The 24,660-nt window shown below is 55.0% G+C and overlaps 11 protein-coding genes across 11 annotated transcripts; 5 read left to right on the top strand and 6 right to left on the bottom strand.

The window, feature by feature from the left end:
- Positions 1–1,417: 1,417 nt before the first annotated feature.
- On the top strand, positions 1,418–2,147 carry CHGG_03476 (uncharacterized protein; the record flags this gene model as incomplete). The annotated part of the gene is made up of 3 exons (XM_001229991.1): positions 1,418–1,628; positions 1,725–1,935; positions 2,024–2,147. 3 exons carry the CDS (start codon positions 1,418–1,420, stop codon positions 2,145–2,147), a joined length of 546 nt encoding a protein of 181 aa, XP_001229992.1.
- A 1,133-nt stretch (positions 2,148–3,280) lies between these two features.
- On the bottom strand, positions 3,281–4,614 carry CHGG_03475 (uncharacterized protein; the record flags this gene model as incomplete). Its single annotated transcript, XM_001229990.1, has 2 exons — positions 3,281–3,694; positions 3,856–4,614. 2 exons carry the CDS (start codon positions 4,612–4,614, stop codon positions 3,281–3,283), a joined length of 1,173 nt encoding a protein of 390 aa, XP_001229991.1.
- A 407-nt stretch (positions 4,615–5,021) lies between these two features.
- CHGG_03474 (uncharacterized protein) lies at positions 5,022–7,570 on the bottom strand (the record flags this gene model as incomplete). Its single annotated transcript, XM_001229989.1, has 3 exons — positions 5,022–5,842; positions 6,143–7,017; positions 7,146–7,570. The coding sequence occupies 3 exons, from the start codon at positions 7,568–7,570 to the stop codon at positions 5,022–5,024; spliced, it is 2,121 nt and encodes a 706-aa protein (XP_001229990.1).
- Positions 7,571–10,554: 2,984 nt separating this feature from the next.
- CHGG_03473 (uncharacterized protein) lies at positions 10,555–12,080 on the top strand (the record flags this gene model as incomplete). The annotated part of the gene is made up of 5 exons (XM_001229988.1): positions 10,555–10,670; positions 10,750–11,681; positions 11,756–11,822; positions 11,880–11,920; positions 11,977–12,080. The coding sequence occupies 5 exons, from the start codon at positions 10,555–10,557 to the stop codon at positions 12,078–12,080; spliced, it is 1,260 nt and encodes a 419-aa protein (XP_001229989.1).
- Positions 12,081–12,251: 171 nt separating this feature from the next.
- Positions 12,252–13,488, bottom strand: CHGG_03472 (uncharacterized protein; the record flags this gene model as incomplete). Its single annotated transcript, XM_001229987.1, has 2 exons — positions 12,252–12,967; positions 13,434–13,488. 2 exons carry the CDS (start codon positions 13,486–13,488, stop codon positions 12,252–12,254), a joined length of 771 nt encoding a protein of 256 aa, XP_001229988.1.
- A 610-nt stretch (positions 13,489–14,098) lies between these two features.
- On the top strand, positions 14,099–15,459 carry CHGG_03471 (uncharacterized protein; the record flags this gene model as incomplete). Its single annotated transcript, XM_001229986.1, has 3 exons — positions 14,099–14,153; positions 14,264–14,528; positions 14,637–15,459. 3 exons carry the CDS (start codon positions 14,099–14,101, stop codon positions 15,457–15,459), a joined length of 1,143 nt encoding a protein of 380 aa, XP_001229987.1.
- A 378-nt stretch (positions 15,460–15,837) lies between these two features.
- CHGG_03470 (uncharacterized protein) lies at positions 15,838–16,207 on the bottom strand (the record flags this gene model as incomplete). Its single annotated transcript, XM_001229985.1, has 2 exons — positions 15,838–16,126; positions 16,182–16,207. 2 exons carry the CDS (start codon positions 16,205–16,207, stop codon positions 15,838–15,840), a joined length of 315 nt encoding a protein of 104 aa, XP_001229986.1.
- A 1,870-nt stretch (positions 16,208–18,077) lies between these two features.
- Positions 18,078–19,092, top strand: CHGG_03469 (uncharacterized protein; the record flags this gene model as incomplete). The annotated part of the gene is made up of 2 exons (XM_001229984.1): positions 18,078–18,772; positions 18,909–19,092. The coding sequence occupies 2 exons, from the start codon at positions 18,078–18,080 to the stop codon at positions 19,090–19,092; spliced, it is 879 nt and encodes a 292-aa protein (XP_001229985.1).
- A 334-nt stretch (positions 19,093–19,426) lies between these two features.
- On the bottom strand, positions 19,427–19,990 carry CHGG_03468 (uncharacterized protein; the record flags this gene model as incomplete). The annotated part of the gene is made up of 2 exons (XM_001229983.1): positions 19,427–19,519; positions 19,664–19,990. The coding sequence occupies 2 exons, from the start codon at positions 19,988–19,990 to the stop codon at positions 19,427–19,429; spliced, it is 420 nt and encodes a 139-aa protein (XP_001229984.1).
- A 940-nt stretch (positions 19,991–20,930) lies between these two features.
- CHGG_03467 (uncharacterized protein) lies at positions 20,931–21,713 on the bottom strand (the record flags this gene model as incomplete). Its single annotated transcript, XM_001229982.1, has 2 exons — positions 20,931–21,579; positions 21,640–21,713. 2 exons carry the CDS (start codon positions 21,711–21,713, stop codon positions 20,931–20,933), a joined length of 723 nt encoding a protein of 240 aa, XP_001229983.1.
- A 1,346-nt stretch (positions 21,714–23,059) lies between these two features.
- On the top strand, positions 23,060–24,291 carry CHGG_03466 (uncharacterized protein; the record flags this gene model as incomplete). The annotated part of the gene is made up of 2 exons (XM_001229981.1): positions 23,060–23,337; positions 23,427–24,291. The coding sequence occupies 2 exons, from the start codon at positions 23,060–23,062 to the stop codon at positions 24,289–24,291; spliced, it is 1,143 nt and encodes a 380-aa protein (XP_001229982.1).
- Positions 24,292–24,660: the final 369 nt, after the last annotated feature.

Below are 24,660 nucleotides of genomic sequence, written 5' to 3'. Positions count from 1 at the left end.
ACAACAACAACCGGGGAGGCGTGAGAGAAGGGAGGCGCAGATGGAAACAACAAGTTTGCGACGATCCAAGAGGCTCGTGCGGCGGCGACCAAAAATTTGTTGCTGTTTTTGGCGAGGCACAAGGGGGCCAGGTTGTTGGTTGCTGCGTGCCCAGGCTCGCCAGGCCTGAGCCGGTACCGCAAGAATGCGATTTTCAGGAGTGAGAGGCGGCGACTTGGCGTGGGCCCACACGGGGTCCACCCACCCGAGTCCAATTCGAGGTTTGGGGTCTGTTGGGCAACTGTCAACAATCCCGACAACCAGGGGCCGTCTTTTTTGTTCCTTTCTCTGCAACGGTTTATTTTTATTCCCTTTCTTTTCACATCGATGATGATTCCAGGCTGATTCACTTCTCGCCCTTGTTTGCCCACTACGAAAACCACCTACGTTATTCTAATTCAGGTCAGAATGCTTTTAGAGGGGGGAGGGGGTAACGGCGATACCGACGCCCTTGCGTTCTCTCTCGGCGGCGCATCCCCTTCTCTGGCCAATCCCATTCTTCGGTCACTGCGCTGTCGAGACTGGCAAATCGCCTTGCCGATCTTTCCCCAGAAAATCGGTGGGGCAGCTGAGTTAGGCCAAAGGCCTTACCCGAGATGGATTCTCAGCCGCAGCCCCTGAAAATGGAAAACCGCCCGACTGCGGGGGGTTGCACCGGCACGGCGTTTACCGTCGACGACCAGAAACAATGAATGGCCTTGGACTCGACACCACGCTCGCTTTGTGCTCAGTTTCTATGGGCATCCTTCCCCATTTTAACTGTGGGGTTTCGGAGCCCTTGGTTCATGATCCCGTCCGGACGTTTAAACAACATGCAACTTAAAAGCCACTGATATCTTGATAACCTGATCCAGAGTGGTCTCAATATCAGCCTCCAACACGATGAGTCGATGACCGTGTAGTTCGTGTCCACAGTAGTACTACAGTAGGCAACCAGAGCCCGCCTATCACAACTTTGGACTGTGCTTACTCCGTTTTGAAAGTTGTAACCTGACCGCTCCGTGCGCGATATATCATATATATTTACGAAACGACTCCTAGGATGCAGTATCAAATCCAAGAATTCCACACCGCCTTCCAGAATGTACTTGTTTTGCTGGCAGAACACAGCCCTGTCAGAGCTAAGCGCCGTGAAGAATGCGGTGGCCTGATTCTTTTCGTAGGATCACTTCCTCGCAGCGATCCGACGTGTAGCGCGCTTGTTGGTTGGGAGGAAGCTGCAAAGCCCCCACTCAAAAGATTTGGAATTCCCGACGTCGCCGACGAGATCGGCGGCGATGGCTTGGCCAAAGGAGTATAAAACGGGCACGTCCCAGGCAAATAGTAGCAGCAATACACACATCTCCAGTCAACTTTTAAGCCAATACAACCAAGCACCATGGTCCGCGCTACTCTCACCACCGTTGCCTTGTTGGCCGTGTGCCGGGCTGTCGGCGCTGCGCCCTCGGCCGCCGAGTCCAAGGTGATCAGCTCGGGCTTCTCCTTCGCCGACTGGGTGGAGCAGATCATCGCCAACCCCGACGCAGCCTTGACTCCGGACCAAGCCGTCGATGCCTTCAACGCTGCCCGAAACAACACTGGCTCCGTCGGTAGGTGACACGCCATGTTTGCCCATATCTCCTTTGGGTATTGGTACAGATGGAGAGACAAAAAACGGCCGGCTAACCATCCCACCGCCTCCACAGAACACAGCAGGCGTGGCGAGCTCACGAAGCGGGTCACCTGCAACGAGAAGCCCGGCACCGAGGCCCCCGTCGCCGACGCCGTAGCCTGCATCAACTATCTCGCCAGCCTCGGACAGCAAAAGTGCGAGTGCCAGAGCTACAAACAGTTCTGCTCGCTCGGCGGCGCACAGCTCACGGGCCAGTCGGGCGTGAACCACATTACTGTCCCCTGGTGAGTCTCCGTTATTTACCCTCCCCTGCCCTACGACAACGACAGATGACGTACTAGTGATGATTGCTGACTGGTTTGACCTGGTTAGCAACGATATTGCCCGCGCTGGTGGCCTCATTATGGATTCCTGCACACGGGCGGACAACACCGTGCAAGGGTCCGAGTATACTCCGGGGAACAACAAACTGTTGATCCGCATCTACAAGTCCTAAATGCCCGTGGACCCGTGACTAGGGCGGATGATTGATATAACAACGGCTGTGGAGATTAGCATAAGGCCAATCAGCGACCCTCGTAGGGTTAAGCAAGTGAACCCGTTAACAGAAAAGTCCATTTCAAGCGTCGCTTTGTTGTGCTTTGACCTCGATCGACTTTTAGTTCCCACGCTCGAACCGTCAGGGAAAACGATACACCCTCCTGTTATCAAATCCTTCCCAGTGCTGTAACTTGGGTTGTGGAACACCCTGCGCCCACCGCGCCGCTTAGGCCGCAACAAGGCTTCGTTGGGCAACCCCTAACACAATGATGGGTGGGGTTAATACCAGGCCACACAGCCTTGGATCTTGGGGTCCTTCTTTTCCAACCCGATGACGCTGCACAGCTCACATATCCCACATGCGTTGTTACTGGACGTTGTTACTGGACGTATCAGACGAAGCCCTGTAGCTGAAGTTTCCACATCCGGTCAAACGTGGAAGGACGTCAGTAGTCAACCCCAGGACAGACCTGTATCATTCTGGGCCACCCCAGAATAACAACAAGACGGGAGTGACTAGGTACTAATCACTATAGGAACACCAAAGCATAAACACACGCCCCAAACCACTTAAACCAGACACTCAAGCAGTCACACAATCTTGACACGCCGAATCCACCTTACTCACAACACCATGAAAACGCCCAACACTCATTCTCACGTCCTCCTCACGCCACCCCGCCTCAGCTAACCCCCCAACGACACCCCCAAACCTAACCACCCACCACCCAATGACTCCCATTCTACACGGGCCACTACTCCTACACACCCCCATCCGACCCCCTCTCCGCCCGGCGCCGCATCCACCAACCAACCCGGCTCCGCCGCCGTAACCCCACGCATAACATACTCCCCCGCCAACGTCAACACAAGCTCATGATACACGGTTGTGCCCTGCCCGTGTAACCGTCTTGTACACACCACCACCATCCCCGGCCGCAGTTTTCTCTCCCGCACTCCGCCACCGCCCCGTCGCATCCCATACCCACCCCGCGCACAACGCGCGGCGCACCCGGTTTGTTTCTCGGCCACACAAGACGATACGCTGGCGGCTGGTGGTGGCGGTCTACCATGACAGGGGCGAGCTGGTCACGGATGTGTCTGGCGTGGTGTGGTGCATGGCGCGGGCGGGGATGGAGTGGTGCTCTTTCTTGCAGCCCGTTGCAGCTGTAGCTCGGGCCTCTCTTTGGCCAACACAGACCCGGACACAGCAGCCCGACTCATGGTCCCGTCAGGAGTCTTGATCAGGCGAATGGATAAACGTTCGAGAGACTGTGTGGGCTGGCCGATGAGGAAAGGCGGCTCTTCGCTTTTGAGCTCAATGCCCAAGTCTTCTCCTAGCCCCATTCCGCCGTCAACTCCGAGTGCTGCGTTGTGGTCTTCAAGGCCTGGAAAGTCTGACGCTTTCAAAACTCCAGCTGCAGTGAGCTGTTGGGTCTCCCCCCCTCTCGGGTGATGTCGTCTTCCGCTGGTGTTCTGCGGCGGAACTGGGCGCTCGGAGCTCTGCGTCGACGGGTTCGTTACCTCTGCCCGGAGATTCCATGTTAGCACTCGAAGCGAGGTTCACGCGGGGTGCGAGGTCCCGACCCGTGTCCTGATCAACGTCCTTCATCGACAATCCAATGCGTGTCCCATCCATGCTGATAATCTTGACTTTTACTGACTGGGCCGCGCGCGACCAAGTTTGATGGATGGTTTAGCCCCTCTGCCAGCTTCGAGGCGTGAACAAGGCCGGTCACGTTTCCAATGCCGATTTGGAGGTTCACAAACGCGCCAAACTTCTTGACGCCCGCCACATGGCCATCATAGATGTTGTTAAGGACAGGAACTTCGTCTTCTCTCTGACTGTGATCGTCTTCGCAGCGGCCTTGTCGACCGCGCCGCTCCCCATCCTCCATTATTAACCGGTCAAGGTCCGCATCGTAGGGTGTGCGCCTGGGCCTGTCGTAGTCTGAAGGATTGCTTCTCAGGCGCCGGTTTCCTTGCGTGTTGGGGCTATTGCTTCGACTGCGGCTGCGCCCGCGTTTCCGCGGGTTGTTGATGAGATCCTGGACTGGGGCCTGATTCGCCGCCTGACCGGGCAGAGAAGGGCGGGATTGGGCCTGGGCTTCGATGTAGGCTTGGGATCGGACGTGGGGTTGCTCGACGCCGCGCTGTGTGCCGGGTCCGTGGTAGGCATGTGTGTTCTTTGCCTTTATTGATGGATGCATCATTCGAAGAAGCCGATCGACGCTCTTGAGCAAGCTGACAGGGAGGGAAACGCCGGCCATGCTTCCCATCTTCTGCTGGAAGATCTCGAATGTATCGGAAGCAACTCGTTGGGCGATAATGAGGTCAGCAAGGTTCTTGTCAACAACTCCAAGATGAATCTCTACCTCGGAAACCACGAGGCCCGCCAGCTCAAGATCAGAAAGGTCATCCATTTCGAATCGCAGTTGGCAAGAGATCAATGTGATGTGCAGCTGAGAGGTCGAGGAACAGGAAAGTCAGGCAATGACTACGATGTGGAAATTGTGCCGCGGGAGGGAGAAGATACGGCTGGATAGGTAGGTACCTAGGTATTGAGGACGGACGAGCAGTTGAGGACGGCGAGGACGGCATGTTTTTCCCAGTTGCAGTACAGCTGAGCCGTTGCTGCGGCCATGGATAATTATAAGCAACGGTTGAAGGTGAGCCTCCCGGGATCCTCCAGCACACCCTCCAACCAATCTCATCGCCAGTAGCCGGGACCAATATGTCATGCTGCGTTCCAATCTGTCTCCATGACGTGGTCGAAGAATGTGAAGCACGGCCTTGTCGACACAGCTTTCGACTTTTAGGTTGTGCTTGATCACCTGGCTGGAGACTCGACCGACTTGCCCGACATGGATACACAAGAATGGGACACGATTATGCGAAGCATTGTGGATGCAGCGGAACGGTCCTCTGCATCTCGAAGGGTATCCTCTGGGTCGATGTCCACGTCCAAAAAGTATCTGTTGTTCCTTGATACTTTCTCCGAGACGTATTCGAACAACCGGGATTCTAAAAGCGTGGTTCTGAAGTCGAGGAGGTCAAATTCGACCTCGGAACAACCGGCTATGTGATGATCAATCACATCCAAGTATCTGTATGCTAAGCGAGTGTTGTAACCTTCAGAGACCTGGGGGATGTTATCGTTCATGATTGCAGAGACGCGCTTTAATGACCATATCCGATCCTCGTAGTCCGAGCTTGAGGCGGATCGGATCAAAATCGCGTTAAGCTTCGTGAGCGCGAGGTGGACGTCAAACTCTGGCCCCGTTCGGGAGCGGATATCCTTTGTGATGCCCTCCGTCCTAAGGAAATCGTCGACTGTTCGATGTAGAGACTCTACTGTTGGTGCAGCGAATGGACCATGAAAGTTGTCCTCTAGAAGATCACCGATAAGGGCCGTGATGCGTCGACTCGCTAGCTGTCTTGTAGACCATAATTCCTCGACGCTGAGATTGCCGACTGGCCCCATAACGGTTGGATCATCTTGTTCAGAATTTTGCTCGTGGTAATAATATGCCTCGGGTGGAAGCTTGGCCGAAATGTCGTCATGTAAGGCGATCTGGAGGAGTTCGGCAGACTTCTGCGCATATACTGAATCGATACGATGTAGGATGTGCTTGAAGAGATCGCCGAGGTCTGTCGGGAGCATCCGTAATCGTCGTCTCAGGTCATGGATGTTGTCGTGATTCGCAAGGCCGTTACAGAGTGACTGCGTGACCAGCACGACCCAAAGAAACACGCCATTTGCTCTCGTACGGATTTCACGCACCAAGGAATCCCCATCCGTTGCGCTTATCATGTTGGCATTCCAGTTGCGATGCGCGTTGAGTTCCCCTTGAACAAACGTTTCCATGTCGGAGGCGGTGAGCTCGTGAACGGCGAGGTGTTTCGTACAATCTTAGCCGAATTCGTCCTTGAACACATTCCAGGGCCTACTAGACACGCATAATTTGATATGCCGCGAGGCTCCCAGAGAGCCCAGAATTGCGCACACCTCCTGGTGATTGCCCTCAAACTCGTCGAGACCATCCACGAAAAGACACAACTTGACATTTCCAGTATCGCTCTGAGCCAAGCTTTGGAGGATCCAGGATAAGGTTTTCATTGTCCATACGTGAGATCCGCGAAGTCCGAGTCGACCGCAAATGCGGACCGCGTGCGCATGGTCGAGGTTGGAGAAGTCGACAGGTTCATCTGCCGGTGCTATTAGTGCTTGAAGACTGTGGATTGCCAGGGGGACAAGGTGCGGTGCTTTGTGGAGGATTTCCGAGACAAGAGTTTGCAGTAACCCGAGCATCGACTTTTGCATGGGGCTTCCTTGGTTCCAGAAGTAATGTGCGGCAATGGTTGTTTTGGATGGTGCTGCCCACACATCTAGATGCTCCTGGGTTTGCGCGTTGTCGGCCAAGAACTTCATCAGCGTCGACTTGCCAGCACCCGGTTTTGCATGAATCCAGAAGATTCCTGAACCATGCTCCATCCAGTCCCGGAAATGAGGAATATCGTATATCCACTTGAACGTGTTTGTGTAATTATCCGGGATCGCTTCGTGGCGGCGGTCGCGGCAGCGGAAGGATAGGCTGTTGAGGAATTTGTCGTTGAGCCACATCAAGCTGAACGTTTCCGTCTGTTCTTTGAGTTGCTTGGCCACCTGACACAGTGTTTTGACTTTTTTTGGTTGCTCGGCGTCTTTAACCTCCATGTGGAGATCCTCAAGGCGTTTCAACAGCATGTTGAAATCGCGGTCGGCGGCTAGCCTACCATTAACCGCCAGTGAGTTGGTCTCCGCCCTTAGCCTTTGGATCTCTAGACTTCGGTAAAGTTCAAGTTAATAATTAGTTAGACCTTTCAACTTTGATACTGGATAGGTGCCCGCTGATGACAGCCCGGTACTTGGCCAGGTATACGGTCCGAAACGCCAAAACACAGATTTACTTACCAGGCCGTTTGGCTCATCTCGAGAGATATGGCATTCAACCTCATCTTCAGTCGCCCTTCAATCTCGCCGATCTTCCTCCGCTTTAGGATTGACCTGAAAGCCACTATCACACTCCCCAACGTTTTCCTCCCACCGTTCTTGATCTTCAGTTCCCGCAGATACGAGAGTACTTCACGACAGTCTTGCAGCGCGCATCGGGCCGATGAGGTGATCTCGGACGAGAATCTCATGGTAATTGGTGTCGATGCTATGGCGGCAACGGGCGTCAGAAATGTCTGCATTCGTTCATAAATGCTCTCCAGGGCTTCATTTTGCAGTGTGCATCCGCTCTCTCGAACCTCTTTGCCGGCCTTGATAAGTTTGATGGTGAAGTCTAGGAGCTGGAGAATTGAGCTCGCAGCCCCAATCGAGGCTAATGCCTCCATCACGGTCAGAAGATGAACGGAAAAGTGTAGGTAAGGTACCTAGCGGGTGCTGGATGGCTCCCCAGGCTCCACGGTGAATGGGATCGATTTGGGCCCCGTTGGTGCCGCCTTATTGCATTCCTGATACAAGCGAAGACGCCGAAAGTCAAAGGTGGAAGGTGGTTGGTACTTCACAGATGAGGGGGATCCCTTACTTGTATTGTCGACGTTGGCCTATCATCTATGCATCCCACAGCCACAAGCCCACAACTCCTCACTGACACAGCCTCGCAAGTGTCGGAAAGGGCGGTCAGGAGGCGCGGATTGGTTGTTCCCTCACGTGCAACATCGGGGCTCTGGGCAGAATTGATTGTTGTTTTTAACTGGTCGGCGGTATTGAGGATGAACAGAGGTCAGCAAGGCCGAGAAAAGACTGTCTTGGGGTCGGCTATGTCCTTCTTTGTCCCACACAACAATACCAGAATCATTTTTCAATAGTTAGAACGAGTGTGCAGAGGTGTGGTCATGGATTTTCACGTCCCTTGGCATATCTCCTCCGAAAGAGATTGAGATTGCTGTAGTATGTATCGAGCCATGACCCGTTGGAATCCTGGCCCTCCCCCCCTCGACACCCACACACCGAGACCTATGCTAACAAAGTTGTTTCATATGTGTGGCTGTTTAGTGAGGTATAGTCGTTATCTCTCGTTTAGTTGGCCGCTTCTCCCCATCTTGCCATCCTTTGGTCAATCTTAATTCCCGCCCGTGTGTCACAGTCTCACAGATGCTACTTATTATCCCTTCTCAAGATGGCGAGAACAGGTTAGCAAAATGCCACGTCCGGTACTGTTAGTTGCGTTGGTAGTCGAGCGCCGTGACGTCCAATGGGTGGGCTTTGGCGAATATGACCCTGGCACCTGCGAGCGGGTGCAAGTGGTACTCACAGATGCTCATGAGAAAATCAGACAGAATGGAAAGTAAAGACAGCGCTCGGGGTTATTGCCTGGAGAATTGCATGGTTCAGTTCATGATGGCACGAATCTGTACTGTTGGGAAAAGGAACTGTATCATCGGGGGCCTAGAAGGCACCGTCCCGCTGAGAACCCAACACAGGATATCATTAGTCATGACCGGTAAGAGCTCGGAGGCGGTGAGGCCCCAACCGACGTTGCATTAACATTCTGTCGGGGTAAAGCTAACTGTCTTCTCTTCCGCTCTTTCTCGATGCTGTGGTTGTCCGCCTTCTCCGCCTGTCGTCTCCGCTCGTCCGCCATGAGCCACGTCAATCATGTCCACCTGCGGTCACCGCCCAAGTTGATTGGGGAAGGCATTGTAACCATGATGGACGCATAAAGAAGACTGTCTTTTAGAAGCATGTGTTTTCCCTATTTCCGTACGTCAAGGTTGCTTCAGGAAAGCGAACCCGATGTGTTTACCCCTTTTACTCCGGAGGAACCGGATCACGCCGACACAGCCGCAACACAGTTGAAGACCGTAGGCAGAAACGAGGTACTTGCAGCTGCTAACGCAGTAGCTTTTTCCCGGCCGCCGCCTACCAATCGGTTGTCATTACTATGTTGGGGATAGTTGTATCACGATGATACCCTCAGCAGGTGGTGGTGGATCTTCTAGAAAAAGCACGGAACAAGGTAGAATATTCCTTCGACGTCACCATGCCTCCCGAGCCTGGAAATAGATTAACCATTTAGACGGCGGCTGACTCCAAACTAACGGGAGGTTCAGTACCTGGGAGAGTACATCGTCGATATTCAGGGGAGGGCACTGGACGTCCTACGGCTGGATAGTTGGTTGCCCAGCATTGGGCAAACAATATATCCAAATGAAAGCTCGATATTACTCTTGCTCCTCTATCTCCGAATCCAGGTTATACCTTCGCCAAGACGGGAGATGCAAGCTTCTGGAAGCCCCAATGTTGCTTCAGCGTCCCCTGTCCCAGGAAAAGAGGTGCCCGACATGTGGTTAATATCGCACGTTCCTCTCTGGCGTCTCAGCTGACACCTTTGTTTATCTGCACCAAGATTTCCACCCTGCACATCAGAGAGTAACATTCCCTGCCCTCTCACTTCTGATTAGTGTTGAACGGACGGAGCCCGCTGGCCATTGGAGACCGACGTTGGAACGATAGACGGGCTGCATCCTCGAGTTACGTAGGAATGGCACGCCGGAATAGAAGAATCACCGAGCAAGACGGGGCCTTGACAGAAAAGCCCCAACAAGGATACCAAGCCTGTCATTTTTGCAGAGCTTGGCTAACAAAACTCGGGTTTTTAAGGCCCATGACAGGTGGGATGTTCCACGGGGAATATTCCCCCGAGCTCAAATGGGCAGGCAAGGGCTGAAAAGGGGCGGACCGGGCCAGTGGTGTCTGGTACAGTACGACTCTACCGAGAATCGCTGCCATTTCAAGGTGGCACTCGGCATGCAGAATGCACCCCGACGCAGCGAAGTCGCATGGAAACTTGGTAGAAGGTCCAACCCCCGGGCTTCTCTGATACCCCTGTCCATATTCCCCGCATTATCCATGAATGCCCTCGTCCGTCGACGCAGAGAACACCAGAGCCTCTCTCAGTTAAGTAACGGATAATCTGGCTGTTGCAACCCTACATTCAACCGGAGGTCGACCCCCCACGATGTCAATATTGGCACGTGGATATTCTCAGCGTCGGCCGTTTGTGCCCCGAACGCGGAGCATGACAGGACATGGCGTATTCGGATTGCAACTCTGCTTGGCGTGAACCGGAATAGCATGGAGGTCGGAACGAGGGATCAACGCCATGGTTTGATGGGGGGGGGGGGGGGGGGGGGTGCCATGGGCTAAGGGAAATCGAGCGGGATTATGCCATGGACAGAGGAGCATAAGAAAGGGGAATCTGCCAGCTCTGTCACGGTGATCGACGAGCATTGACTTTGACAGCTTACACAACGAGCCCCCACAGCCCGGTCAACCTCTCCTCTGTGTCAAGCCAACTGTCTCTCAGACGACAATGAAGCTCCAACAGCGCAGCTTCCTCGCCGCCGCCCTGGCACTCGCCGGGGCCCCGAGCGTCGATGCCGTCCTCCGATTCTCCTGCTCCGAGCTCGTCACCGAGCGCCTGGATCCGTTCGTGTCCCCCATCCCATCCACCATCCACCATCCTCCCCTCCCCTCCCCTCACTAACACCACTTCCCCCCCATCCAGCCTCGTTTTCCCGGGCGCCTCCCAATCCCCCCACCTCCACCAAATCGTTGGCGGCAACATGTTCAACATCACCATGGACCCCGCCCGGCACAACATCGGGGAAGAAGCCAGCTGCACAACTTGCACCTTCGCCGAGGACTTCTCCAACTACTGGACAGCCACGCTCTTCTTCCGCGCGCGCAACGGCAGCTACATCCGGGTGCCACAACGCCCCAACATCGACTTCGACGGCGCGCGCGGCGGCGGCATGACAGTCTACTACACGGCCTCGTACCAAGGGTCCAAAGTAACGGCCTTCCAACCAGGCTTCCGCATGATCGTCGGCAACCCGATGTACCGCACATCCGACGAAGCCTCCAAATTCCGCCAACTGACCTTCACCTGCCTTGAGACCATGTACACGCGCACGGGCGAGACGACTTCGATGCCGGCGCAGCCCTGCAAGGAGGGCATCATGGCCAACGTGCGCTTCCCGACCTGCTGGGACGGCAAGAACCTGGATACGCCGAACCACGCGGACCATGTGGCGTACCCGGCGAGCGGGACGTTCGAGAGCGGGGGCCCGTGCCCGGCGAGTCATCCCGTGCCGATCCCGCAGCTGTTTTATGAGGTGATTTGGGATACGCGGGGGTTTAATGATAGGGGGTTGTGGCCCGAGGATGGCAGCCAGCCGTTTGTGTGGTCGTATGGGGATTATACGGGGTATGGCACGCATGGGGATTATGTCTTTGGGTGGAAGGGCACGTCGCTGCAGCGGGCGATGGATGATAACTGTGATGTGGTGTGTCCGACGTTGAAGAGTCAGAGTATTGCGACGGGGAATCAGTGCAAGCAGGATAAGAAGGTCGCGGAGCAGATTGATGGCTGGTTGGACGGGCTGCCGGGTGGTATCGAGCCTAGTGGACCGCAGCCGGGGGCTGGGAATGGTGGTGGTGAGTCTTTTCCTCTCTTGTTATTCTGTTGGCGTTGTCCCTTGTGATGTGAGAGGTTGCTGACGGTGTGTTAGGCGGAAACCCCGACCCCGGCAGCGGTGGTGGTAATAGTGGCGGCGGCTCATGCCAAGTCGCTAAGTGGTGCGTGCAACTAGGTTCAGTCTCCCACATCCATGAACATGGCTGACGTTTTAATAGGGGCCAATGTGGTGGCCGGGGCTGGAACGGGTGCACAGCATGTGCGTCTGGCTCGACCTGCCGCGCCCAGAACGACTACTACTCTCAGTGTCTTTAGTCAACAGAGGCGAGGACCATAGTCGTGAGACAGGAAGGCTACCAATTGGCTGGAAAAACCTTCTTGGTGTAAATAGCATCGCTATCCAACCCGCCGGGGGTTGATGGCCAAGTGAATATCTTCGCAAATGGAACCCGGGGGTACCCCTGAGGTAAATACCATCGCGTTCGTGACCGGGAGCCCAGGACGTGATTATAAGAAATGATGCATTGTAAACTTGGTACATTAGAATCCTTTCCATTTTCTAAATCCTCCGGCTCACTGGCTACCCAGCTCTAAGGGCGGTAGTCCCTTGGGGTAGGCATTTCGGCAAAGTCTCGCCCGGCGCCTATCTCAACGGGTGAATGGCCATTCCGTAGCTCGCAAGGAGACCTGTAGAAATGGCTCGCCCGCAACTCGGCCGGAGGGTTCTGGAAATGAGCGGGAGGCAGTTCGGAGATCTTCCAGGGGTCGCTCATGGCGGGGGAGTATGGTGAAACATCTTTTTGTTGGGAACCGGCGAGAAGTTGCCGCTTCTTCTTGAGGTGCCGGTACCAAAACAAGGCGCAGAGGATGCAGGTGATCCCAACCACGGACACAGCCACGCCTATTCCTGCCTGAGCACCCACGGGCAAGCCGGTCTCAGCCCGAGAAGATGATTCTGCGTCATCCGCTGCCGAAGGTGCCGTTGGCGACGGCGTGGTTTCGGTCGACAGTGGTGACGGTGTGGTAAGTGATAGTGATCTCGCGGACCCGCTCGTGGACGTTGACAGTTCGCTAGATGTTGAGAGCTGTGTGGTGGTCGAGGGCTTAGACGTGGTATCGGGAAGAGGCCCATTGGTGATGTTGAAGTAAGGCGTCGACAAGTTATCCACGTTCATGTTATTTTGATTACCGGGCCCCCCCTGCTTGAGCCATAGGAAAAAGACATTCGACTGCTTTAGATCGAGGCCGTAGAGCTGAACCTCCCACTTGAACCCGGTGTCCGGGCCTGTCGTGGTCCCTGTGCGGGCTGGATTAGAGACGCATTGAGGCTGCTACACCCCCATACACACTTACGGAACAGTATCGGGCCCTTGCGTGCCGCATTCGCCTTGGGGAGGGCTTCTTGCCACAGTGCGATGGTGTAGTTTGTCAGTGTGGTCTGGTATTCGATCGTCATGATGTCCCCAACCCGCCACACTTCCCCCACGCCTGGTTGAAAGAATTGCCCCGATGTTTTGGCATGGCTAAGGTTCGGGAATAGAAAAAGCAGGCCGAGTGTTGTGAGCCGGAGCAGTATGAGCCGTAGCTTGTAAAGCTCGACTCTGTGAACCATCCTGCGACCCAGATACCTATCCAACGTTGTCATGAGCCCGGGGTCATAATTCGTGAGACCGAGCAGAGGGATCGAGATGTGTTGTTTTAGCATTAAAGTGGTAGGAATCATTGATTTCATCGAGGAGTGGCGGGTGCGGGTAGGTTTTGGCAACGGTCACGGTTCCTCGCAGCATCTTCCGGAGAAGCCGCATGGATCCCGACGGGAGGAGCCATCTTCGACTAAAATTATCGCTCGGTGGGGCAACTATACCAGTATAGGTAGCTAGAAAACAAATAGGTAACACTGGGCCACATACCCGCGGTGTGGGATTGCAGTCGATCAGTTGCGAGCTGGTTTCCTTGATTGTTTTGTGGGTTCAACGGTTGCAACAGGATTCCGAGTGTGGAAGAAGTTGTAGTGGGCAGGTGGGGAGCTGTGTGTGAGCGCCGTCGTTCTGCATCGATTTGGCTTGTAAACCCCACTTCCCCTGCGGCAGCCTGTATTCTGATTGGGGGATTTTCCCAGTCAACGCCGATTAAAACATTCATTTCGATGCGGCGGTGCACGGCCCCTGCAGCAGCGCCGCAGTGGTTTCTTGGGTTCTGAGCTTCGATTGTGAATCTGAACTCCTTTTTCGATTCGAGGCACGTCCCGACTCCGCCGCCCTCCCCCATTCGCACACTTTGCTTGGACACTCTGCGCGAGTCACGTCACATAAAACATGCATCAGCGACAACCGCCAAGACGCATCCTGTACGTGGTGGGGACGCTCATAACATTTACAATTTTATTCTTCCAGTTCTACGACGGCAATTCTGGAGATCCTGCGTTGGACAATCGGCGATGGGCCTCTTCTGGGGGCCGCCTCATGGGCGACATCCAAAATACCACCCTGGGTGTGAGTGTGCAACCGTTTCATAGTTGGTGTCCTATGGTTTTGATGTATCATCCCGTCTTATTTCTTCGGTTCCTTTCCCGTCCCGTTATTCCGTGGGTCCACGATAATAGTCTTTTTTGTGTGCAACTATTTCATCCGCGGTATTGACCCCGGCCCGCAGTTTGAGAAGATCTTTGTCGTCGGCCTCCCTTCGCGGACAGACCGTCGCGATGGCATGGTTTTGCAGGCCGCCCTCAGCAACATGGACATTGAGTTCATCGATGGCGTAGCTGGCGCCGACGTGCCCGACAAGGCCATCCCCATGAACAAAGGCCAAAAACGCCTCAGGGATGCCTCCATCGGCTCATGGCGCGCTCACATGAACGCTATCCGAGAGTAAGACCCCTATCCCACCCAGCCGCCCCCTGCGTCCCACCATATTAGCATCATACCTGCCGGCACCTATCAGGTACCATGAATGAACCTCAACTCATAACTCCCCAGAGTCGTCCACCGCAACCTCTCCTCCGCCCTCATTCTCGAAGACGACGTCGACTGGGACGTGCGCGTCCGCTCCCAACTCGCGGACTTCGCCCTGGCCGCTCACGCGCTCACCCAACCCGTCCTTGGCAGCCCTCCCTCCTCCCCCACCTACATGGACCCGACCTACCCGCACCCGGTGCCCGACTCCTCCCCGGACTCCCTCCCAGACTTCCCCTTCTCCGCCCTCCCGCCCACCACGCCGCCCTCCCATTCCCCCTACGGCGACAGCTGGGACGTTCTCTGGATCGGGCACTGCGGCATGCACTTCCCTTTCGCGCGGCACCCCCACGTGCCCAAGTCGCGCATCATCCGCGCCGACGACGCCACCGTGGCGCCCCCCAAAAATCTCTGGACTTTCAACATCCCCTTCACCCTGAAGCGGGACTACCCGCCGCACACGCGCGCCTACCACCACGTCCAGGAGGGCGTGTGCACGCTGGGCTACGCGGTCAGCCGGCGGGGCGCGCAGAAGTTGCTGTATGAGGTGGGACTGAAGGGGGTGGATGCGGCGTTTGATTTGCTGTTGCGGTATTATTGTGAGGGGGAGAAGGGGCGCGCGCCGGGCAGGCAGTGCTTGACGACGCAGCCGGGGCTGTTTCAGCATCATCGGCCGGCGGGGCCGGCGAGTGCGATGAGTGATATTGGGGATCATGGGGATGGGTGGAAGGAGAGTAGCATGACGGATATGGTGAGGTGGAGTGTAAGGTTGAATGCGGAGGTGTTGTTGGAGGGGGGGACGGAGTTTAGGGACCAGTTTCCGGGTGAGGAGGGAGGTGAGGTGTAGGTGGGGACGCTGCTTTGGTGTTGTTCGTGTTAGTGGTGTAGTCTTGGATAGGATCTGCTGGAGTGTGTGGTTGGCTAAGTGTGGATATGCATTTGGACGGGGGAAGGAGTTCAAGGGTTGGTTTCCAGATGATTAGGCCGGCGGGATGCAACATAGGGCAGGCTGCTGTGGTGTTGTTCTTTTCATGTTTGTATTTCACCGTGGATATGATTCTGGATAGCGGGGAAATTGCGTGTAAGCTAGGTAAGTAACACAAGTCGGGATGCTGGGGCATATAATCACATGGTATTCATTGGATACACTTTATCCTCTTTCGAAGAATCAATATCCGAGTTATTGCTTCTCCGCCCTTAGGGGACGCATCAGAACCGGCCCCCGTTACAACATGGCCTCCTGGCTCTTTACCAACTGTAGCCCCTCGAGGCCTAAAGTTGTATTTTCTGTCTCCGACGCTCGACTCGTTCTGGTTTGGCTCACCAAGGCTTCCGTTTCCATTGGCTGCTGGTGTTGGCCACCAGCGAGAGTGTCACCATCCACAGGCAATGTGGCAGCATCACGCCTCGACGACAGCCTGGCACGCAGCGCTTTGAGCTCTTCAAAGCTCAGCGAGATTCCGTTTTCCCCACAGTATTTGCACCTCTTGTCGTTGTCATCGTAGTACCGGATGCTGCCGACATCAAGGAGTTTGGGACAAAGTTCGCAAGGGCCCGAATGCGACTTACAGCAAACCCACATGTCGCTGCGCCATCCCGTGCACCAGAATCTGTACGTATTTATGCCGTCATAATAAGGGCAACACATGAACCCCATGGCCGCGAGGCAGCAGTAGAAGCGGGTCAGCACCCCTTGGCACATGGCGGCGGGCTCGTCGGGTTCGTTGTTCGATGCGAGGGCGTCTCTGGGGTGGTCGTGTTACTGAAGACTGACACGCAAGGCTAAGAGCCACGGGTTGGCTTACCTGGGGACTAGGCCGGGTGAGTAGCCGTAAATGATAGATGGTCAGACGTGCGATTTTGAAGTCCGGGGTTGGTAACCTTGGAGAAGGAAAGGGACGGCCATATCTCCACGGTTAATTTATAGAGAAACACAGCGGAATTGTGTTCCCAGTTGGCCACAGGAAACTGCCCCTGTGTTCAAATTTTGAGGCCACCATCTTTACCTGCGTTACGTATTGTTGTGAACGAGAGCAACCAACACCATGCGCTGAACATTGGATGGATGGTTTAATCAGTGGCGTCAATCTGAGCACGACAGCTGCTCTGCAAGGAAATGGAGGACTAATTATCAATAATCCCATGGACTGCGAATGGGATTAGTGGCACCTGAACTAAGATTCACCGAGCAGCCCCAATGTGCATATTGATCCATGGTGGATTGGCACAATGGACCGACTTTACAGTCCTGAACCTTGATTATCAATGATGTTATGAACCTTAACCAGCGCAAACTGAGGAATTAGAGCTTTATCCACAATCTCGACTACCTTCCATCCGCGGCCCACATCACCCCTGATCTTCCAAAAGGTTCATAGTCGTCACCACTCCTTTCCCGAACGCCGGTTTCGGAGCCTTTCCCGTAAGTTAGCTGCTGGTAGCAAGGCCCTTGAGCAAGCTAAACATTGAAGATGCGTGAAGTTAAGATGTCTTCGGTTATAGCCCGTTGCGGAAATACACGTGTCGCAGTCATGGTCAGCGTCGTGGCAGCGGCAGCATATGGAGGCCCAGTCCTGGTAGTGGCTGTCGAAGGGCATGGGTTCCAAGATTTCGCGGTCCCACCATGGGCACCAGGGGTGAAAACTCAGAGAACCAGAGCAGTAAAACCAGCAAAAGGTGACTCGGCACATGGTGTTGTTTGTTATGTCTGAGCGCCGGGTCGGGTTATACTGGCGACAAACTCGGCTTCTTTGGTTACGGTAGAGTGATATCTCGAAAAAGAAGGTATCGCGTTTGTTGGTCTGGGAACGACGGTGAGATGGGTGTGTTTTGCTCTGGGTATATCTAGGTACTCACAATGGCCTGGTTATACAAGTATTGCTGTTCAACCTCGACGTTGGAATGTTGGATAGTACCTATGTGGCGGGGATTTCTCGTTCAGTCATGGCAGTCCTGAGATATATTTGTCCTTGTAAAGATGGTTGCAGCAGCCAGACTGTTCCCTTCCATCTTCCACCATGGCTCAGATCCAGACGTGCTTTCCATTCCGCAGGAATTGACATAACCCATACTCTCCTTCCGCTTGTTCCTGGCACCCGTCTCGAGAGCAAAGAAGAAGGTGGGCTCATTAAAGCGGAACTACATCCCTTTGTGCTACATGCAATCACAGAACGCCATCTTGCCAGTGGCATTCCGAGTTTAATCTTGGTCGTCTTGGCCCCCGACCAAGAAAACCTTCCAGGAGGTGGTAATGCAGAATGCAGTGTAACTCTAAGCAAGGGACGGGTTCTTGTGGCGTGCAGACTTGGCTGACCGAAAGGAGCTGCTGCCGTGACTGGACCTGCAGGGCGTTCCGCGTCAGCGTCCACGTCTTGGAGCAGAGCACACCGAGAGCACCACCCTTCATCCACAACCATAGACCTCACTCAGGTGTCAGGTTGCACATCAGCCGCGACAGACTCAGAAATGGCGTCCCTCCCCACTCGCGACTTCCACTTCCTCCCCATCCCCAACACCCCTACCAATCCACCCCCCCTCACCCTCTCCAACTCATCCACCTGGACCTACTGCGGGCCGCTGCTCACCCTCACCACCAACAACCCCCCCACCACAACCATCATCCCAACGACAGCCGCAACCGCAACCACCTCCGATCTCCCTACAACCTTCCACACCTGGTCCGCGCAAACCCTCAACCGCTCCCTCCTCCCACAACTCACCCCCTTCCTCCGCGCAGCGCAAGCCTTCCTCGCCCAGCACGGCGTGCAGCACTACTGGCTGACGGTGCGCGCATCACAACAACAACACCAACCACCACCAGCAACCACCACCGTCACCGCCCCCTCCTTGGCCGCGCAACCACCACCATCACTATCACCATCACCCTCGCAACAGCCATCGCAGCAGCCATCGCAGCAGCAGCAACCCTCGCAACGCTGGCACACCGCCGGCGATTTCTTCGCTAACCCCGATCTCGACCCCGACGACTCCGCCCTCCACCGTGGCGCCGTGCACCGATGGAAACTGTATGCGACGCTGCAGGGCCCGGGGCTGCGGTTTGCAGTGGATGGGGTGCGCGCGCGGGAGGCGCTGCGGCGTGGGACGAATAGTGTTGAGGGGGTTGAGGGTAGGGTCGGGGGTGGTGGCGGTGAAGGTGGGAGGTTAGAAGGGAGGGAGGTGGTGGAGGTGGTGCAGCCTAAGGGTTGGGGGAGATGGTGGTTATGAGAGTGGGTGTGGAGAAGGGGGGCCGGTGGTTTTCGGATGATTTGGGGGGGGGTTGGATTGTGTGGTGGTGAGTGTGGTGCCGGGGACGGAGGCGGGGTTTAGGCGGGTGTTGGGGAGGTATGGGATGGAGGAGTTTCCGAGGAGTTGGAGTGTTGGGTTGCCTGGGTGGGGGTGGTTGGATGCCGCTGCTGCTGGGGGAGAGGAGGAGCAAGCTGAGAGTGTGGAGGATGAGGGGGTGTCGATGGAACGCTACTAGGGAGGTAGGTACTTAGGTACCTTGGTTTATTGAAATGTTCTTTGGTCGGGTAATATTAAAGGGGAGTTCGTAGGAGAACAATGGTGCCTACCGACTCAAGTATTAGATTATCTGGGTCACTATTCTAGCTCAGGCTCAGAACCCAAAGGTACCTAACTTGAGCACTATCCTCGCGGGAATGGCAATGGTCAGTTTACGGCTAGAGATGATGGTTTATGTTTATCTGGCCACATCATAGATTCATCTTCTTCTGAAGTTACTACAGTCGAAAGTTAACTCATGGGCCCAGGTTACATCGCCATACTTTGTTCATATGATTAGACTTGCTGTTCACTCACCCCAGCGCGACTCGCTGCCATCTCCTCTTTGCACCCCTTAGACCGTTGCAGTCAGTACCACTCGAACTTGCCGTCGTCTCACGTAACCCCTATCGTACCTCCTTGTTAAGCCCCTTAAGCCTCTTTTGTGTGCACTTGGGACAGTCGCAGATGGACTCATCATCATTAGCCTGGCCAGACTCATCGTCAGGCATGGTGGGTTTCTCGTCCGTCGCCGCGTCCGTTTTCCGAACAATCACGGACCGTTGATCCGACAGGTTCTCGCTGTCGGAGGTGGCATCCACGGCGTCCATGATAGCCTTAATATCGCTTCTTAGACGGGCGCCGCAGCCATCGCACAAGACAGCCCAGGCGTTGACAACCTTGACATTTTTGGGCTCGTACAGGTCCTCACATTCGACACATGGGCCGGCATGGCGGCCGCAGCACTTGAATTCGGAGTGCATCCACACCTTGCGGTGATCCTTGATTACGCCACTTGTGGTATTGTAATTTGGACAGAGTTTGTTTTCCTTGCGAGCCTCCGGGCAGAAGAAGCGGATCAATTTGCCGGTGCACATCTTGACGCTTTGCTACTGATGTGGGCGTGATGTTAGTAAGGTCTGGCGGGCCCTAGGTATACAGGCGACTACGATTCGGAACGTCAAAGTCTGTGTCTTAAGTATCTAGCCCGTCATTGTGGTTTTAAAACAGTTTCTCTGTTGGCTAGGGCCTTGTAAAAGGCACACCGGTTGTTCAATGGAGGGGCAAATCGGCCCTCATCAATGATCGCTGACACCGAAATCCTTTGATGCCTCAAGTATGTATGTACCCACACTTACTACCTAGGGTTCAGCTCGCCCGTCACGTTTGGAAATAATGTTGACGTGATGATGTTAGAGCATAATCGCCGAAATAAACAGGCCTTTATGCTAACGCTGAGATCCCGCCTTCAGAGACACTTTGTAGGTTGTTTCTTTCAGGATCGACGATAGTGTCACGACTTGTATAGGGTAGGTTGAAAAGGAGTGGGATCGGGAGTACAAGTGTATAAAATCGGACCACTCTGGACGGACTCTACATCAGAACCTTTTTGGGGTGGTCTCCCTCATCCCTGGCACTAGTTTTGTTTATCAGCTTCAGCTCTATCAGCTGGTAGAGTTTTATAGAGATTCCCCGTCGTTTGAGACAACAAACGGGACCTTCCCGTGCCTACAACTCCGCTGTGGGATGATGAGAGTCGGGCTTACCTCGGTGCGCAGAGAAGCAAACGAAGGGCTGAGCTGCGGTGGCAGTGTCACGTAGGAAGGTAGGCCATTAGATGACATATGGAAGGTACACAGCTTTCCGAGAAGAGGGCTACATGTGAAAGACACGATAATTCTTATTGGAGCTCTAAGATCATCTGTACAGTGATGCTATAGTGTTTGCCTCACCAAGAAGAACGCCTCTTTCTTACAACCGGGACGGAAATAGCTAATGTGTCTAACCTCTTGAATCAAGGTTCACTTTGATTAGAGGTTATCCCCCAGCCCGAGTCTCATCTTCATCCAGGTTCAGAAACTCGTGGATCATGGCTTCGACAGCGTCATCCTCCGTTTCGGGGCCGTCCGAGGGGGTCAGGGGTGCAGGGGAGGGGTCGAGGCCGTTACCCCTATGACCGGGAGGAGAAATAGGCCCCGGACGGTTGAGAGCCGAATCGCCGGTTGCCATGGGGTGTGAGGCGTCAGTGGTTTGGGGCGGTTGGTTAATATTAACGGCCGGCATCAACAGCGCGGGATTGATGGTGCCGTCTGGGATGAGCTCGGGTGGAACCTCCGAGGTGAGGTCACTCTCGCGAATCTTAATTTGAGGCAAAAAATCATCATGCAGCTCCTGTTTGGGCCGACACGAGGACTGTGGCCTCGGCGTACGGCGAGAGCGCAAGGTTGCTGTCGATGACGGCCGCGAAATCCCCGCCAGTCTCAGGGTTCTTCTTGGCGGTTGGGACCTCGCAATCCCAGTCCTATAGTCCCATGACGGGTTTATGCCGGGAAAATTAGCACGGGCGAGGGACGCTTCGGCGTCGTTCGCTGCCGGGGCTTGGAGCGAAGGGTCCAGGGGAATCCAAGCCCCGTCCTTCCGAGGGGCCAGAAGCCAGTGCAAAAGTGGGGAGAAACCCGGAGCGTTACTATATAGTACATATACCTAATTAGCATCTAGTGTGTCTTTTCGAAAAGAATTATCGTACGCTTGACTTCCCACCAGCGTGGAAGGGGAGTCGGTCTCTGTAATGAGCGTAATCTGATCCGAAGCTGTCATCATGTTGAGAATTTGAACTGTGTTCTCTGCCAGGGATAATCCTCAATCTCGGGAGTACCAAACAGTATCGAATAAAGCTATGGCCTAGCCCATGCTTCAAATTGAAACAATAAATGCATCGAGGTCTGACATCACGGCTTTATGTTTTCTCACCCTCAGTGTTCGCCAGATGATTCCATTTCCCTTTTGGGCAATCGCAAGGACCCACAGGCTCTGTCGCACGCGCATTGATGGGTTTTGGGAATGATTGCGGGTGCTGTGCGTTACGAAGTAACGTCCTTCGTATTGTTTTCCAACTCCATCGCATCCATCAGGCTTGCCATGAGCCCAAGATGGGCCTGAAAAAAAGTACTCTGTGAGACTCTGGATGGCTGAGTATACTGCATTGGGGTATAGTTGCGATGCAAGAACAGGAGGCCAAGATAAGGCGCTGCTTTCTTGGCTGGGTCACTGGTTGCCTGCTGCGCATACATGTCCACGGCGTGGTTCCTGGTGTCTGATTTGTTTCCATCTGACTCCATTTGGTAAGCATTGCGCGCCACTCACAAAAGACACGTTTTGAGAGCCAGTCGACTGCGCTCAAAACCCATCATCTGTGCTCCGGGTGGATTAGCATTATCCATCTTTTACTACTTTTTCTCGTTTCATCCAATATCACCACCATTATCATCATCATCATCATCACCGTTCCGTCAACCATTCATTGATGGCCTCCCCACCTCGCGACGCGGAAGACGCCCCTCATGGCCCCCGCAATGGTCTCCCCAAACCAGCCCCGGAACACTCAATCTTCCTCTGTGGCCTCACAACATCGCTTCTTTCCCTCACCCAATCTCTAAAATGGGACCCCAGCCCGGCTCCCCCCTGGCAGGACTCATGCGTGAGAACGGCCGACGTTGAACTGATGGCAGACGGATCCATTACTCTCCTCCATTCAACTTTAACAGAACCCCAGGAAGCCACACAGACCCGTGAGCTCCCTTATCCCCTAACCCCATCTAAGGCTTCCTAGCTCACGCCAGGTAGCACCCAGGCATCTTCTCGACCAATTGAACTCGCATGGCGACAGAGCAGCCTTCCTGTTTGTTCACGACGCGTCGAATCCGGATGTCGAGGCCTCCGTTCTCTGCCTCCGCCACTATCGGGAACAGCAGCTCCTGTACGCCAATAAATGCCGTTTTTGGGTCGTCATCGATAGCTCAAACAAGCTTGACGCCAACCCTACATCCGGCCTGGCCCCCCGTTTTGAAGGTACGTTGAGGGCCCCAGTGGACAACGATGCAATCCAAGAGTTTACCACCATCGGTTGTCGGGTCATCGAAACCCAACTTGAAAACGCCTGCCGGGAGATGGCGTTGCTTGGGGCCTGGGGCTCAAGTCGTCCGGACAAAACTCCGGAGAAAAGGCCTGCGCCAGCACAATTAACCATCGACGAATTCCGCCGCGGGTTCCTCCGCGGCTCAATTTCCCCATGGAACCACAATGAGTACCTCCGTGCTGCATACATTACGCTTTTGGAGCCCGAAAACATGGACCTTGGCCTGCTTGAGGTGGCGAGCAAGTTTGCCGCTGATGTGGACCGATTCAAACAGCGGAACTCTCAGCTTCAAGATCAGCCGGAGTCGAGGTATGCACCGATGATGACAGAAACCTCAGCGCGCCTGGTCTATTAACAATACGTAGGACGGTGACTGTTTTCTGGCTCTACCACATCAGACTAGCCATGAGCCTTACGCGGGTCTACCAGAGGGACTCTCAGTATTACAACTTCAAACGGCTCCTGCATTACATCCCGGAGATGGTCAATGAAAACTTGCCCACCACCTACTACAGTCCAGATATCTTGAAGTCAGAGTACAGCCAGAACTTCTGGATGCTGCCAAATCTGCGCGAGCTCCCGGAGCCCGTCCAGCACCCGGACCTCACGTTCCGGGAGCGTTTCACAAAGACGCAGTTCGAGGACCCCGAGCGTCGCCTCCGATTTGCGTTTGCGGTGGTGCAGCGGTATCTCCGGCCAGGTGAGACCCGTCGGCGCAGTTGGTTCATCAGCCTGGCGTTTGCCTCGCTACAGCAACAGACAATGCAGCTGCGGTCGACGCAGCCGCAGGTCGCGGCGTACTCGGAGACACAGTCATACTTTTACATCCAACTCGTGCACGCTGCCTTGTCAGGGCTCATCTTCATCGGGGGGCCCAAGCTCGTCCAGGAGGTCAGCTACCCCCAGTTCAAAGCCACCTTCAACCTCTCCCCATCCGCATGGACCGACCACTACAGCCCCGCCCTCTGGGACAGCGTCCAAGCCCGCGCGGCCTTCGTCCCCCCCGACCGCAAACCGCTCCCCGACACCATGCACGCGCCCAAATTCTGGATCGGGCCCACCCACCACCGCGCCGAAGCGCACTTCCACCGCCTCGGCCTCATCCCGGAACTGCCCGCCCCCGAAATCCTGCACTTCCACCGCGCCATCCTCCTCGAAGACGCCAAATCCATCCCCAATCCAGACCTCCCCCCCGTCCACCATCACCACCCACGCCCACCTCCCTCAAATACATTTACACCCACCTCATCCTCCACCAGCTGAGGGTTGTTCCCTTCCCAACAGTCTTACGGCTGGCCGAAGTCGCAGCTTGCGGGGGATGTCAGTTTCCCGTTACCCCTCCTTTGAAGCCACCAGCGATGGTATGAACTCGGAAAGACACCCGCCGGGGCTGCCCGTTTCTACACCTTCTCAAACGGAAGCTGTCTTTTAAGCTGACTGGAACGCCGCGCGAAGAGCACATTGATGTACCAACGAGATCCAGGACGTGCTGATCGAGGATGTCATTACAAGAGAGCATACCCGCGCTTGGGTGTGAAACTTGCTCGTGTTCGAGCAGGAAGCAAAGGTTGAATTCGCCTCCGATTCGTACCTTCATGCGGCTCGACATGGTCACAGCTGGTTACCTGACGT

This window comes from Chaetomium globosum, genomic scaffold (genome assembly GCF_000143365.1).
Source record: "Chaetomium globosum CBS 148.51 scaffold_2 genomic scaffold, whole genome shotgun sequence".
Taxonomy (NCBI): domain Eukaryota; kingdom Fungi; phylum Ascomycota; class Sordariomycetes; order Sordariales; family Chaetomiaceae; genus Chaetomium; species Chaetomium globosum.
Note: the sequence above shows the minus strand (reverse complement) of the source record. Positions and strands in the feature narration are given on the sequence as shown.